This window comes from Pelmatolapia mariae, linkage group LG12, assembly GCF_036321145.2.
Source record: "Pelmatolapia mariae isolate MD_Pm_ZW linkage group LG12, Pm_UMD_F_2, whole genome shotgun sequence".
Classification (NCBI taxonomy): Eukaryota; Metazoa; Chordata; class Actinopteri; order Cichliformes; family Cichlidae; genus Pelmatolapia; species Pelmatolapia mariae.
This window is the reverse complement of record NC_086237.1, coordinates 15006013-15022772: the sequence shown is the minus strand read 5'-3', so window position 1 is coordinate 15022772 and position 16760 is coordinate 15006013. Positions and strand designations below refer to the sequence as shown.

Sequence of the window (16760 nt, the reverse complement as noted above, 5' to 3'; positions counted from 1 at the left end):
TGGGAGGAGCTAAAGAAAATACGATGTCCTGATTGGGTGTGAGGCTACCACCTGTTTCAGTATTCTTACAGCTGATTGGATGTATGCTACATGTGTGTTGCTCTGAGCAACTGAGGCCCTGAGCCAACTATAACTTCTTGGGATTGTGCTTTGTGTGTTTGCGTGCGGCGGATCAAACTGGATATAGCTAGAGGTCATCACAAAGTGACCTTTGACCTTCAGTAAATAAATTGAACTCTTTAGCACTTCAGCTTCACTGCATGCTGCGAAGAGTTAATCTAACTTCTATAAATGTGCTTATTCTTATGCCACCGTTGTTTCATGGTTGGTGTGAAGGCATATATTTTTGTGTGTACTCTTATCAGTTTCGAGGGTGTATGACTTGTAGGGCAGTCCACCCCCACCCACCCACCGACTTTAAAAGGTTATTAGGTATCAGCGGTCACGTGTCTCAGTCCTCATGGAGCGAGTCAGGCCAACCAGTCTTTTCTTCCTGGGAGAAGCTTTTCTAGCAATACCTTTTGTGGCAGCAATGAATATTTCAGCTGAAAAACCTCTTCCACTTTAACAGTTTCAAGGTGCGCTGCCACTTTTAGACTCCAGAAGCTCAGACATGAAGATCACCCAAGCTTGTTATGGCAGCTCTTTTTATAATAGTATTAATAAATTCTCAGCTGGACAGTGAATATTATAGGTCTTTGCACTTTTTCTGCATGATTCATAGCTTTACTAGCCCTTTTAGCTAGAGATCTTTTTAAAAAAATTACATTTGCACACTGTATGTGTGACACAGGACTTATGTAGGTGCTAATGTTAATATAATTGCAACTATTCACTCGCACAATTGCAACTATTGTGCGAGTGAAACACTACTGCGCAGTTTAAAAAAAATACTTTTTCATATTTAGGTGGCATTTTGTGTCGTAATATCAGTGTTATAAGTATCTCTGTACACAAAGTCTTATGAAACATTTCCAGGAAATGAGACTTGTAAACAACTAATAGACCAGTTTTTATTGCAGATATTACTTAGTAATAGTCTTATCACTAACTACTCAATCAAGTGTTGGTATCAGATTCAGGCTTTCAGATTATTATGAGAGCTGAACTGACGGGGCTGTAAACAGCTGTCCTTTCCTCTCCTTTGGCTCGCAGCTCTGCATGTCGTCCTACTACCTCCATTAAGCGATGAGATGCAGAGACCTCTGAACCCATGGCCAAGGTTATCCCAAGACGTGTTGGCTCTGTGCCTGTTAATAACACCCCTCCCACCCACCAGCCCCCAGCAACCTTTTGAGAGCTGTCCTGTTGCCAGGACCTGTCAGGCTGGCACAGGAAACAAGTGGGTGGTGTAAGCTAAGCCTCTTACAACACACTGTTAATGAGCTGCCTTTTAGCTAACAGCAGACTCTGGGAGGGGGGCGCTGGAGCAGATTCTGTGCTATCTGTATTTCTCATTCACTTGTCTTTATGCACTGAATGCTCTCTGCATATCTTACTATAGCACATATACACACTTTGTGTGTGCGTCCCTACATTCTTGTGTGTTTCATGACAGGTTGATCTATCACAGCTCTGGCCCAGCGGGTGCCTGTAGACTCTTGTGTAAGGCCCAATCATGTGCTTGACTGAGTAAAGGACTTGGGTTTCTTGGAAGTGGGTCACATCAAAGTCAGTTAGAATATGACACACAGTGACCCCAGTGGAGTGAGTTAGTGATGTCATTGGTTTGACTGGCGGTTTACCTACCACTAGCACTTCCCTCTCCTTTTTGCTTTATCAGTCTCTCTCTTTCTTTCACTCTCTGTCTGTACTTTGGAAATCTATGTTAACAAGCCATGGTGCTCCTGGCAGAGTGGGACAGTGTCTCTGTTACACTGTGGGTAAAACTCCCAGACTGTGCCGCAGTTTAGACAGCTGTATAGAGACAGATGTTCCTGGCTATTGATTTACAATGGCAAAGCTGTACACTTGAAGAGATTAGAGATGGCGTTGATAGTATATAAGCCAAAATAACCATTAAATTTACAATCGTCACAAGCAGTGCACTTTGCACAGCTTACATCTTTTACAACTGCAGAGAGAATAGCAGGTCATCAAGGCCACATCCACACGTCTGTCTCTGTATGTCTATCCTAATCCCTCTGCCTGTCCATCTGTTAATTCTAGGCCTTCTCCAGTATGGTAGGAATTGGTCCGCCATCGCCAAGATGGTGGGATCAAAGACCGTGTCACAGTGCAAGAACTTCTACTTCAACTACAAGAAGAGGCAGAAACTGGATGAAATTCTGCAGCAGCATAAAATGAAATCGGTAATCAAAATGACATCCGCAAGCCTGTATTTTGCCTTAAAAAAAAATTGAATTCTATACTTTTTGTGTAATGTTATACTGTAAGATTGCTTCTGTTGAGGCTCTTTTTTATTTTTTGCTTATTTTCACCCAGGAGAAGGAACGAAAGGCCCGTCGTAGAGGCAAAGCCTCACAGAATGAGGAAACTAATGCCCCATATCCAGCAGAGGAGGAGGAGATGGAGGGTTCAGGAGCCAGCTGCAATGAAGAAGAAGCCCCCGAGGATGGAGAGGGTATATCAATCCTTATTTTGTATTGCATTGAATGTTCAGGACAACTACAACCTAACTACAAACTAGATTGCATACATAGACTTAATAACTCTCTTACAGTTTAGTTATTAATGGTTGTAAATGTAGAATTTATGCCAGAGTTGGTTTTTTTTTAAAAATTGCATTTTATTCTACACAAACTTTATAAAGTGGCATCGTTTCATATGACAGAAAAAAATGTTTGAGCAGCTCACGTTGGCTTAAAGAATCATGGTCTACAAATGGGAAAATTATCATGAAACGTTGCTGTAGTTTGTTGACAGAAGTGTACTGCGTAGACTGTACTTCCTCAATAGAGCACTGAAGTCCTGGGGGCTTTCATCCATCATTCCAATTGGTTTTGTTTTCCCCTTATTGTACAGTGAAAGCTGATTAGGCAGAAGACTGGCACTGCGAAGAATCTTCTTTAGCAGAAAGAGATAAGAGGAAAAATGGAAGAAAAAAGGTGAAGGAGATAAAACATTTATAGTACAAACCTCTAATTTGTTTCCTTTCGAACCCTGTGTCCCTGCCAGGTGGAGCCAATAACAGCTCTGACACGGAGAGCCTGCCCTCGCCGCACTCGTCTGAGGACAGCAAGGCTAAGGAGGAAGCCTCAAGCAAGGCAAAGGGCAGCTCAAACACTGGCGACAAGAAGGAGGACCTCGCAGACATGAGTCAGGCAGGGGATGAGAAACCTCCAGTCAAGGAAGATGCAGATTCCATTAAACAGGAGATTAAGACTGAAACAGGGGAGCCCAACAAAGACCAGCTGCAGCCAACACCGCCCAGTGATGCCACAGATACAAAACCTCCCACTGCAGGCACGGAGGAAGTCAAGAGCTCCAACAAGAACTCCAAGAAGGACCATGCGGCCAAAACTTGCTCCCATGGAGACAGTGACTCTAGTGCCACTTGCAGTGCTGATGAGGTGGAGGAGACGGACAACACAGATAAGAACAGGTGAGGATTCGTAGCAATGGATATAGTGGATAATGGTAATTTCCCATTTGTTGTAAATTAAAACAACAATTTTATACAGGCACAACATTAAAACTGTGACCCGTGAAGTGAATATGATGGATCCTCTCTCTACAATGCACTATTCTCTTTCATCGCATTTGTTTCATGACTATAGGGTAATGCCTCCTCCCTGACCTCATCAGAAGCTGAAATACTATTACGCCACCTGCTATAGGCTTTCTCAGTGACACCCACATAATGGGGTGTGACATAGCGTGAGATGTCATTCAAAAACCTCTTCACTCTTCTCACGGAAGCCTGTTGGCAGCTGTCCTTTGGGTACTAAGCTAACGGCTCTAGCCGTACCCAATTAGGTAGCAATACTGTATAAAAAAAGTAGCACTACTTTTTAGTCCGCGCTACCCAAAGAACAGCAGTATTCTTCCCTGCACATTAGTTTGGTGGCTGTTTAGCCGATTGTCAGGCCCACCAGCATGGCTATGGCTAACAACCTGAGTGAAGTTGGAAATCTGTCTCTCTGCAGCAACAAGAGCTCTCTCTGGGATACACACCCAGTTTGTGTGGCATGTGTAGACTGCTGAGGCTGCCTTGACCTCCACCCAAGTCTGTATCCATTGTATTCCTTTATGACACAAACTGTGCCACTGCAGGCTCGCTCACCAGGCTAACCTGCAGGGCAGTGTCCCTTTGGTGTGTGAGGCAGCTTTGCCACAGGGAAAAGTGCTAATACCTAAGGACTTTTATGCAGAAGCACACTCTGAGTCAGTAGCTAATTCTTTCCTATCACTGGTGGCAGACTGACGATGTGAGGGCTTTTCTCTATTAGAGCTATCCTGGGAAGCTAACAATGATGGAGATGAGTCAGCTGATTTAGAACTCCTGTCTTCTAACTATAATTTCCAACTCCCTCACTGCCAACTAAACCTCCATCACTGTCTACCTTAGAAATACCTAAGAAATACCTCTGGACAGTGAGCCTGTCTCCAAACTCTACAGACAATGATGCTATCAAACATCTGTTTCATATGAAAGTATGAAGCACAGTGGCCTATACCACAGCAGCACCCAAACACTTCAATATCACCAATGTCATGCAGTTAATAAGATACCCACAATGATGCCATGTTCAAGCTCCAAAGGCCTCAGAGCTGTTCTGGAGGCATAATAGGGACCTACACAGTATTAGGCAGATTGAGTGCTGATCAGTGTATCCCTTCCCTGCTTTATTTCCCCTGTTTACATCGTTATACCAGTTTGAGAGCTTTGTTGTAAAAAATCTTTTTCTTGGGTATCTTACGTCTCTGTTCTGACACAGCAGACATAAGAACACAAAGCAGTGAAGGCTTTGAAGTGGTAGTAGTTGCCTAGCTACACTGTACAGCATTGAAGCCATATTTGGCAAGCTGTGTTTGTGTGTTCATGTACCACAGGTTGCACTTTTGTATTAGCCAAGGATTTTATTTGCACATCAGTATGAAAATAGGTATATATATATATATATATATATATATATTAATTAATATATTAAAAACAAAACATGTCGTATGTGTCTGTGAATGAGTCCGATAGAAATTGGTGTCAAAGTGCGTAGGAGAACTGATTAGTCGTGTTTGCACGGTATTTGTTCAGTTTTTTCCATGACAGCAGACTGCATGTACTGGCAGAGCTCAGGGAAATTCTGCCCTCTGCCAAGGCAAACAAATGGGGGAGGGTTGGGGGGGGAGTGTGTGTGTGGGGGGCGTGCATGTGTGGTTCTGTGCATCAATTTGTGTGTTTAACTGTAATTCAGAGTCTGTTGTGTTTTTTGACAGATGTGTAATACATCAATATGAATCTTTACTTTTTTCCATGGTCTCAGGCTATGTCAGCACACATCCTACTACATTAGTGGGTGGAAAAACTAAACAAGTGATTTTGTATGCTCTTCTTTTCAACCTCTTCTTTACTCCCACTAACTTATTTCTGTCCGTCTGTGTAGAATGATGTCTCCACGGCCAAGCCTACTGAACTACACTCATGATGGGGTCATATCATCCCCACTACAGAAGCCCATGGATCTGAAACAGCTGAAACAGAGAGCAGCTGCTATACCACCTATTGTGAGTTGCTAATTTTAAAGTTGCTAGCTTTAGTTCTGGTTTTAAACAGTTACAGATCTTTTTTATGTATTTATTTATTTATTTATTTTTTATTTAATATGACTCATGCAGAACTACTTTGCTAGAATCCAAGAATACACATATGGACTTGATAATGAGCATTGTTATTGTGTCCCTATAAACCTTTATGTCCCTTTTTAAGTGAAGAGCATCTTGGCTTTTCCAGCCTTTGAAAGTGTCTTAGCCACATAAAACTGATGTACTCACACACTCACAATCTTTCATTGCAGTTGTGAATCCTATCAAAGTCTCTCTGCTTACAAGGCTAACACCATAGTAGGTGAAATTGTTAAGTCATAACCGTATAAGATAAGCCAACCAGATGGAGGATAACGAGAAATGAGATAATGACCATTAGGGAAACTTTAGCTTGTCAAGAAATAAGAGATGCGTCTTAGCTGACATGCTTATCAGATATTTTATGTGGCTAACCATATGTCAGCTCCTGGATAGGAGTGGGCTTGTGTTATATGTGTGGCATATATGTAACTCTGTTATTTTCCTGTCGCCCTTTGTGCAGATGCAAGAAGCCTCGGTGCAGGGGGGTCAGCAGAGTGGGAAGGCATTACTGCCTCCCCACGCTTTGGCACTGTACCAACAACAGATCACCATGGCTCATGGGGAGTCCTCTCAGGAGGTCAAGCAGCAACAACAGCAGCAGCAGTTTCCAGGCCAGCCAGGCAAACAGCAGCCTTATACCCCACAAGCAGACAGAGACAGGGAGGCTCTGCACAGCAACAGCCCACGTGTTCGTCCGCGCAGCCCCTCTGCCGGCGAAAAGGATGGTATGCACACCTCCATCACACCAGAAACTTCTCTTATTGCCTAGAAACTATATTTACCTGCTAAAGTTGCAAACACAGAAGTTCTTCACAGTTTTAGGTTTTCAGCTTGGATCCTTTTTATTATTGTTCTGCATGACCTTAGTGTCACTCCACTGCAGGGTGTACAGCTTGGTGTTTTATGAAAACAAGATTAGAGGATTAATGAAATTATTTTTTTTTAAATGAGGTTAATGAAAATGCAGCACAACATGCTGTTCTAGTTGCATTTGATCTAGTTTTACTTTGTTGGTCCTTGCTACATCCTGTAACCTTGAGTCTGTGTACTCTAGTGTTTAGGGCATTGAAGTGTTTCTGGGACACTCATGGAGAGGGAACTGATAAATGATCTGGTATTGCTATTGACCCAAAAGGGAATACAGTCTGGTTCAGTGCAGTTACTGTAAGCTTGTTGAATGGACTTTTAAAGGTCCACACAAAGAGAGGTCTTTTATAACCAGCATGTGCACGGCAGCTGTGAACTCCAAAGTCCTTTTTCATTCATTTATGCTAACATAAGGACAGATATAAACATGTATTCCAGCTTATATTTATTGATATTTTTCAGCATTTAATCACCGTGTGGGGGAAGTAATAGTTACAAGTAAGCGCTTGTGGGGATTTAAAAAATTGAGGATTTGATGATTGTAAAAATGCTGTGAGGATTTAATGATCTGTGGTGTGCTTATGTCCGTTCAGAGCAATGAGAAGCAGTTGCTGCTCCTCCTGCAGGGATTAAGTAGGTTCATCCATTGCCTTTTAACTTCTCCTCAGCTGGATTTCACTTTAAATATTAGCACTGGGATGGTGTGATTGTATTAAGTAAGGGTATTAATTCAGTGGCGTGTCACTCTGTCTGGGAAGTAGCATGAGATATTCTTTGTAATTCTTATGACGACAGTGATTAAGGTGTGGACAGTAGTGTGTTGGTAATGGCCAAAGGACAACTTCTTGGATTAGTGGATAACCATTTGTGTGTTGTTACCTGGTCCTGACTCTCCTTGTGTGTCACTGTTGCAGAAAAGCCCCCAGCGTTCTCTCCACACAGTGAAGCTAAGAAGCAGGCCCTGGGCCCTGATGACCCGAGGACCTCTAACTTGGGGCGCTCAGTTCTATCCCCTTACCCTGTGTCCCCACGAGACATGGCCAAGAGCACTCATGACCAGCACCTGCTCCACTTCAACTGTGAGCATTCTCATTACATTATCTTTTATCTGTACTGTGGGAACATTTAGCAAATCCGTGTCTACTTAACTTGCTTTTTTAAGCCTTTTTCTAAAGATCAGTTGCTCAAATCTCATTCTCACAATCTCATCCATCTGCCAGCGTTCCAGCCATCAGGCCACCCCTCACTGCCGCAGGACAGCGGAAGGCTAGCAGCAGTGAGACCGCTCACAATGCCTGAGCCTCCACCTCTCATTTCCTCCTCCAAGCCAGGAGGCTCTATCACACAGGTACAGCACCACACCAATAACATTAAGTAGACATAGTTTGAGAGTAGAAATCACGTCATTGTTTTGATCAGTGATCCTACATATTGTTCTTATGACCATGTACATTTTTTTTTTTTAAATTAAATAAACAGGGCACACCAGTACAGCTGCACAGCCCAGCTCATGGGTTGGACCATGGGAAGATGCCCTCCGCACCGATGGGGGTGCCTTGGATGGATCAGAGGAAAGGGGGTGAGTAAATCTGGCTGAGGGGATTAATACTCTTTCTCATTATTGTGCCCTGCCCCTCTCAGCCAGGTCTGTCTTCAAAATGAGATTTTACTTTCAATGAGACTTTTACCTGGATAAATAAAGGATAATAAAATTGTCTCTATTCATTTCGTTCTCTTTTCTCTCTGTAATCTAATATATAGCAGGTGGTTTTCCAATAGTAAAGCAGGAACAGCTGTCCCCTCACAGCTCGTCCTCCCAAGCTGATAACCTGTCAGCCCAAGGGCCATCTCATGATAGTGCTGCTGGACGTGGTGGGTGCTCTGTCTTTTCCCACTGTTTTATTGCCACACTGAGTACAAGCAATAAGCCATAGATTCTGAACAAAGTCAAATCATGACTTGCTTTTTATTCCAACACACCAAATTGAAGTGACTTTTCTAAATGTACTGAATGTAACCTAGGCTAGACTTTAAATCTCTCTCTGTCTGGCCATTCATCTATCTGTTTATTATAAAGTCAGTGGGTAGTTGAGTTCACTGATGTTGGGAAAATGTGAAGATTGGGAGAAACTGCCCAAATCTGTATGTGCAGAAGTGATTGTACTGGGTGATGCCTCAACTTTTTCTTTTCAGGTGGTCTTGCAAAACATTTTCAAATATTTATTTCCAGTTAAATGCATTCCACTTTTTTACTCTTAATGTGACTTTACATGTTGGATTATAGTGACAGCGGTCTCTCTCTTACTGTCCTTAAAGCGTCTATTTCAGCTGTTCAGGGGGGTAGTATTACTAAAGGCATCCCAGGGACCAGACTGCATCCTGATTCCCCAATTCCCTATCGAGGCGGCTCCATTACTCAGGTGAGTGCTGACTGCTGAAGTAGACCTTGGTCCTTTTCATAAAGCTGCTATACTGGAGTTAAAAATGCTCCAGTTTAAAGTTCAAAATTGGTACAAAAGTAGAGAGACAAACTCTATTCAGAAAATAACAACAGGCTTATTCGTATTTTCCAAAGAATTTTACTCATATGAAGGTCCTTGTTGTTTCCACTGAAAATACTCATAGGCTGTTGGTTTGATGATGTAACCTACAGATAATCCCTGACCACTGTTACAACTCTCGTTGCAACAGTCTCCCATATGTACAGTTTGTTGGGTGGGGCAATCCTCGTGTTTGTTAATAATATTCTGCTGACTCTGTTCTAGTTTGAGTTGTGCATTACAACACAACTGGAAAACAGTTCTCTTCCCCTTTTCGAGGAACCTCCGAGCAACCTTTCAAATTCACTGAACACGCTTGTAAATAATTCCCCAGTATGCAGGTTTAGAAGTGACCTGCTCTTATGTTTGACATCATAACTAGCACGTACGGCTAGGATCTAAATCAAATCAGTTTCTTAAGTCAAGCTTAAAAGTTCATTTTTGTTCCTAAGTGAAGATATAAGGAGAGTTCTTTTCAAGCAGCACTACTCCTGTGCAGTCCTCCAAAATCTCAACTGCACATTGCTCGACATAGATGACACTGTGCATTGGTTGAATGCCGATTTGTTAATAAACAGGCTGGGAAAGGGAAAGGAGTGACAGCAGAGATCTCGAGAAAATCATAGATAGGAAAAAATACAACATGAAAAGCAAAGACGGCTTGTGCAGGAGTCTTTGTATGTTAAAACTTTGCTCTTCCTTCTGACTGATGGGCCAACAGCCCACGGTCTTGTTATATCACACATTTTTGACACTGCCTCCATCTAGCAAGGCGCTTGCTGGCTCTAACTCTATTCCAACCACATGATTGATGTCATTGACCCTTTCGTGTTATATCTCAAAACATGAATTGGCTTTTATTGACTTTAATATTGACCATGTCTCATATTTCTGTTGGGGAGAATTTTTTTGCAATAATTATCTTTATTGTTTTATTGCCCAGCCCTAGCTCACCATTTCCCCTTGTAATACTGAACTGAAACTAACACTGTTAAATTAAGTCAAGGTTCACAGTGACAGCAGCATGTACAGCTCATACACTGACGGGCCATGCATTGTTAGCAGTACTTCATTGGTTCATTTTGATGCCGTCACTGGTTTCTGCTCATAAAGTTGAAGGCTTTATGTCTTTATACCTGTTTAAAATTGCCACAGTCAATTTTAGCAGCCTTCATGCGTCTGAGCTTTGTCCTTTTGATGGAAACGAGAGCAGCAGAGCTGGTTAGAGGTCATAAGGCTGGTGGATTTCCATGGTGCTGTGACATAACTGCAGCTCTGGGTGGCCCCATCACCTTAGCAACAGGTACACAATGTACCGCGTCTGTTCCCTCTTTACTTTATCTATTTACTCTAGACGCAGGCAAAACCAGTCATTGATATGCCCACTGTAATATCATATCCAGCTGCCATACTGGCTTCTATCTGCTGTTGTGGATTAGTCAAAGGAGAGATAACTGAAAGTGTAACATCTCCATTGTTAGAGGGATACCTTTATGTGTGCAGGCTACCATTCAGTGCACGAATCCATATAGCATTAAAGCCTCTTCTTAAAGGGTAGGTGCGGGTAACTTAAGTCAGCGCCATCTGATCCTATAATAAGAAACCATGCTAGTCTGGCCTCGTCCTTCCTCAGTGTCTTCTTGGAAAAGCTGCAAGCAACACAGTAACAATGTTCCCTAAGCTCCTACTTTTCATGTCCACTTTAGTGACGCGACTCAAGTTGTGTGAGTGGGTTCACTTGATGATTCCTCTGAAATGTTTAACCTCAAGCTGTACTTATTTTTAACTCAGTGTTTTCCTTCTTTGACATAGTTGAGTCTGATTAGACTCAAGAACAGTCAGCTTAAATTTCCATAGATGTTTGTTCACTTGTTTTTCTTGTTTGTTTTTAATTAGTGGAGTAATTGTAAATAAGTTTAACACTCGTGATATAAAGTCTGTAATTTCCGTAACATTTTTTGTTATGACGTTGGCACTGTTTAGTTTTACCGAAATGAGGATTGTTAACCAAGTCTGCTTGTAGTCAAGGTTGTCTGCTGTCAGGCTTCACTGTCATTTGCATATCAAAATCCTAATCAGACTTTTTTTTGTTTTTTGATTCTCACAAGAACAGCTGCTACAGCAACACTGATGGTGCAAAGTACAGGTCTCATTTCTTCTTTTTGTTCTCCACAGGGGACGCCGGCTGATTCGCTGTATAAGGGAACCATAGCACGACTAATGACCGAGGACAGTGCCAGCCGAGTTGAGAGGGAGCGCGATGAGGCCCTGTCTAAAGGACATGTGCTCTATGAGGGCATTAGTGGGCACATTCTTACATATGATCGTAAGTAGAAGGACTTGGCCGTATTGTCCTACTTTTTGCTATGTTGCTTTTAATTAACCTTAGAAATAATATTGATTCAAATTGCACATACCTTAAGAAATACTGTCAGTATATTTACTGAGATCTTTGTAATTTATAGGCTCAGCATCTCAGACTCCTAAAGATGAGGGCCGAGGTGGAGGGCAGTCTGGGGAAATCCTGGGCCTCAAGCGTCCTTATGATGTAATGGAAGGAGGCATCTCGAGGGGAGTGCCTATGAGGGAATCGTTGTCTGCTGCCAACTGTGAAGGTAACAGATGACATATAGAGGTTTGACTTTGATTATTTATGAAATAACTCACCATAGTCTTACACCTTACCATTCCCTCCTTGGTACCTCCACCTCAGGACTGATTGGACGAGCCATGCCTCATGATAGTGACAGTCCCCACCATGCCTCTTACAAGGACTCTCATCACATCCGTGGTTCCATCTCACAAGGTAGCAAGCGGTTTACTTCCAACAAGATTTTATTTTGAATTCTCATTTCATCCTGGTGAAGTACTTAAAAAATGTCCTCAAGCAGAACATACATTAAAGGAGAATGTTAATGCAGCCTGTGTTTTTGGCGACCCCAGAAAAGACTGATGTTGCTTTACCAGTCACCATTGGTTTTGTGATGGTGCATGGTTAAAGGTGTAACAGGTTATTGATTGATGTAGCCTGTGTTCTCATTTCATGTGACTCCACTCTCAGAGCTTCCTCCAGTGAACTGAAAGCCAAATTTTTGTGTTGTTTCTTCCTTTACAAGAAATGGATAGTGCTAGCTGACCTGAAGTTATTTGCCTAAAGAGGACCACATTAAGCAGATCTTGAACCCCAGATTGTTCAGCTAAGCTTATAAAACCTTTGTATCTGTCGCTCGTGTTTCTTTATCCTTCGGCTCACTTCTGGCTAAATTATGAAAAGAAATGAGAACACTAGGCTTCCTGCTCTTGTTTGAATATTAATAATATTCATATATTAAAATTTCAGGTATACCTCGTCATCTAGATCAGGATAGCTACATGAGGAGGGAACCTAAACAGATGAAAAGAGAGAGCCCCCCACCTCGTGGGCCTGGCTCTTTGTCTGATTCTATGAAAGGCCGAGAGACCATAGTGAAGGAGGCTGGGCGCTCTATCCACCTCATTCCCAGGGAAGAGCTCCGACAGTCTGCCAAGGAGGGCATCATTGTACAGGTACACACTAAACATAATGCTAATGACACATGTAGAGACAATCAAACACTTCATGCTTGCTGAGTTAATTCCCATTGTGGTCTCTGAAGGGAGCATCCATGAAGCAGGAGGTGGCTAGTTCAGGGAAACGTCATGATGTCCGTTCCATCATGGGCAGTCCCTACCACGGTACACAGCCACACCTGGAGATGCGTACTGAGAGAAGCCGATATGAAGACGCACCTAAAGGGCGCCCCAGTGCAGTGGTCAGTACAGCTAACCCCATATCGCGCTCTTCTCCACTAACGCTGGGGTCAGAGCAGGGTGGCAAAGCCCATCACAGCCCAGTGGGCTACGATGATAAAGGAGCCTTAAGGACACCTTACCCTGGATCCTCACTTCGTAGCTCCCCACTGTCCAGGGAGGCAGGTCAAAGGCAGCATGAGGGTAAGTATATCACATGCTAAAAAGATTGAGAGTTTGTAATTTAAACGAAAAAAGAACCAAGAAGTATATGAAAATGCATAAATCTCGTATATGTGTGACAAGCATGTAAAAGAGTACTATATACTAAAAATTATTCTATTTCCTTGTATTTTTTTTTTTTTTTTTTTTTTTTCCCACCAGTTTCCAGTAAGAATCTGACTCAGGAGCGTAAAGCCACACCAACCCCCAGAGAGATGACTACCACCAAATCACCACTTTCCACTCTTCCAGATCAGCAGACCCTGTTTCCGGGTCTGGGACCTGAAATGTACCGTCACATTTCCTTAGCTTTTGATCCTGCTGCGCTGGGTCGTAGTATCCCAATCGACTCAGGTACTGTGTCCATTATAGTGTGTATGTTGCCCCCATCCTCATTAGAGAACAGTTTAATCATCTGCAAGGCATTTGTGTGATAATGTGATCAGAGTTTTACTCCAAGTTGAGTGACTTCCTGACAGATCATCTTCTTGTTTATACACAGCAGCATACTACTTGCATAGGCCCCTCGCTTCCGGCGCTCCATACTCTCCCCACTACCCCTACATCATCCGTGGCTTTCCTGACACCGCCGCCCTGGAGAACCGGCAGACGCTGCTCAACGACTATATCACTTCTCAGCAGATGCATCAGTGGCCCGCAGCTGCTGCCATGGCTGCACAGCGCTCATCTGACATCATGAGGGGCATTCCTTCACGTGACCAGGCTGTCCCCCTGCCCTACCCTCCTCGGGGTAAGGCTAATACCCAGTCACTAACTGAAAGTGCAGTCAAATGTGCTGCACCTGCACTACGAATACAAATAGGAGTATGAAACAACAGCAGGGTGGTTGTTATTAATAGAAGCACCTGCAAGCCAAAATTTAATGTTAGTGCTGTTCATGCTCTGAGTTACTTAAATCAATTTGGTGGACAGTTTATTTATAGTCAGCTGGTGTGCAGTAATAAAGCAGCATTTAATTTTGTCATCACACTCTGTGGGAGAGTCTTATTTTCCTTTATTATGGCATTTTCCACAATTTTCCTACAAAAACAAATAAATATAATAGAAAAAAACTGAACTGCATTAGTGGTTGCTGAAAATTTGTCATGTAGGATGATTGAGGGAGCTGCCAGTCAGATTATTTTCCAATATAACACATTGAAGAAACACATCTTGACTCATTTATTACTTTGTCTTAGAACACTAGAGCAGAATCTATTCAGTTAAAGGGTTTATGTTTTAGTAATTTGCTTCTGCTTTCCCATTTATCTGTCAGAAATATAGAATTTCACAGTCAGTTCATCATTTCAGATTTAATAAATATAAATATCACATTCCCTCATAAAACATTTGCATCACTGTTGACAGCCTCTCATTATCTTTTATGCCCTGTAATCAGCTGACCCTTCTCTGTCCTCTAGGGATCATTGATCTTTCTCAGGTATCACACATACTGGTCCCTCCCTCTCCAGGGACAGTGGATCGCATCCCTTACATCCCTGGGACCAGCACCGGCTTCCCTGGCAGACCTTACACCACCTCTCCCATCTCACCCGGTACAGTTCATTTCACTCAAGCAGACTCACACAATAAATATGTTGCACTCTTTTTATTTCTAAAGTTCTCTTTCTCTCCCTTTTTTTTTTTTGCATGTGCAGTTGGCTCCTCACACATGAGCAAAATGCAAGGCACGGCCTCATCTTTAGAGCGTGAAAGAGACCGTGAACGTGACAGGGAGAGGGAGCGTGAAAGTGAGAGGGAGCGGGAACGGGAAAAGGAGAGGGAGCGTGAACGGGACCGTCAGAGAGATCGGGAAAAGGAAAGGGAGCGCGAGAGGGACCGCGAAAGGCAAAGGGACCGGGATCGAGAGCGTGAGAGAGACAAGGGCGGCTCTATTGGAAATGTGGAGCATGCCCCCATCTGGCGACCAGGTGTGGAGAATATGGTGTTCTTCATTTTATTTAAGTTACGAATGTAGTTTGGAATTTGCAAAGTTATACGAGTCTGTTTCTGCTACTTAGGTACAGAGCACAGCTTGTCAAGCAGCAGCAGCGTAAGACCTGCGTCCCAGCCGCACAGCCACCAGCACTCCCCAGTGTCTCCTCGTACCCAGGAAAACGTCCAGCAGAGGCCAAGTGTCCTGCACACTGGGGGGAAAAGTCTTTCTGTCAACGAACACTCCGGCTCATCTGTGTTACGGTAAACTGAACTTTAACACAGAAAATTTGAATAAACAGATAAAAAGTTGTACGCTGTTTTTGTTTGTTTGTTTTTATAAATACAATTCGCTTTTTTAAATGTGTGTTTGCTTTGTTAGGTCCATGCCCTCAGGGTCATCCCACTACCAAGGTTACCCTAGCCATCTCCAAAGGACAGGTGTGCTTTCTGAGGCCTACCCAACTGCCATGGATTTAAATGCACCCAAAGAGCAGAGTCGCGATGCAGGCAAAAACAGGGGAGGGCTACCCAAACATTTTCAGGACCAGCATGGCCCATCCAGTAAATCTGACCCCAAACTGTCCAGCCCCAGCCCAGGTGGAATATACCCCGGGTCTTATACCTCTGCTTCAGGCCGTCCCCAGCACCTACTGCCTCTGCAGTCAGACAACCCTCCTGGCCGTGGAGAAAGCGGTACACCTAGTAGGGAAAAGACTCAAAACAAACCGATGTCCATTCAGGAACAAGATCTCCGATCACTCGGTAAGACCACCATGACTGCGGCCAACTTCATAAACGCGATTATTATGCGTCAAATTTCTTGTGAAACGGGGATGCCAGAGATGGGCTCGCTTGTTGCCAGCAGCGCCACTGATGGTAAGACGCTCTGGATCCCAGGGGTCCCCCCTCATCACCCAGACCCACTCCCCCGTCAGTCTGTGGCCTATTGCACGCTGTGGTGGTTGGCATTATCAGATCAGCCCAATTCATTTACATTTTTTGTTTCAATGCTGTAGTTTTTTTGCCTTTTTTCCCAGTTTCTCCCTTTTATAGACTTAAAGTCCTCCAAGGGTGCCCTCTGGAAAGCCTTACTTCTAGCTTTTCCAAATTGGACATTACTTGTTTAGATTAAATTTTAAAAAGAATTTGGCGAGCTTGAATGAGTTTTGATAGTGTTTTTGTGAAAACTTGATTTTTCCAAGAAGATCCTAGGTGTCCTTTAAGGTAGCTAAAGCTGGTGGGACATTTAGGTTGAGCATCCTTTGCTGCTTATGTTCATTTTTATTTCCTAAGAGGATGTGACTTGAATTTAACATGTGGCACCCTCCTCCCTGCCATTCGGCTGCTTACATTAAGAAAATATTTCACCACAGACAGTTAGGTCGTCAGAGTAGTATTTTTATACCCTCTGTTCAGTAAGACTGCTGTAATTCAAACATATGTAATTCAGATGAAAAAGAACATTGAAATAGAAAATAGGTCTGATAGTTTCATTAAACAGGAAAAGCATTACCATCCACCAAACTCACTCCCTGGGGTCCCAGAGTGCACCAGTGTTGCAGAGAAGGCAGGTGGGAAGGGGAAGTAACACGGCAAAGACCGGAGACACTTTCAGCGAAT

At 43.1% G+C, this 16760-nt stretch overlaps 1 protein-coding gene across 4 annotated transcripts in view; it reads left to right on the top strand.

Annotated features, from left to right (window-relative positions):
- Positions 1-16760, top strand: part of ncor2 (nuclear receptor corepressor 2) — a 92616-nt gene that overhangs the window by 65781 nt on the left and 10075 nt on the right. The window contains exons 18-38 of one of the 4 annotated variants that reach the window (XM_063490280.1): positions 2170-2312; positions 2446-2584; positions 3139-3565; positions 5565-5685; positions 6266-6530; positions 7587-7751; positions 7893-8020; positions 8152-8251; positions 8437-8544; positions 8989-9092; positions 11388-11538; positions 11678-11827; positions 11926-12018; positions 12553-12758; positions 12848-13184; positions 13365-13556; positions 13708-13953; positions 14624-14758; positions 14861-15133; positions 15224-15401; positions 15520-15902. In XM_063490280.1, coding sequence (XP_063346350.1) covers positions 2170-2312; positions 2446-2584; positions 3139-3565; positions 5565-5685; positions 6266-6530; positions 7587-7751; positions 7893-8020; positions 8152-8251; positions 8437-8544; positions 8989-9092; positions 11388-11538; positions 11678-11827; positions 11926-12018; positions 12553-12758; positions 12848-13184; positions 13365-13556; positions 13708-13953; positions 14624-14758; positions 14861-15133; positions 15224-15401; positions 15520-15902 — 4044 coding nt within the window. Of the gene's footprint in view, positions 1-2169; positions 2313-2445; positions 2585-3138; positions 3566-5564; positions 5686-6265; positions 6531-7586; positions 7752-7892; positions 8021-8151; positions 8252-8433; positions 8545-8988; positions 9093-11387; positions 11539-11677; positions 11828-11925; positions 12019-12552; positions 12759-12847; positions 13185-13364; positions 13557-13704; positions 13954-14623; positions 14759-14860; positions 15134-15223; positions 15402-15519; positions 15903-16760 lie in introns of all 4 variants that reach the window. The other 3 variants (XM_063490278.1, XM_063490279.1, XM_063490277.1) reach the window with 3 other exon arrangements.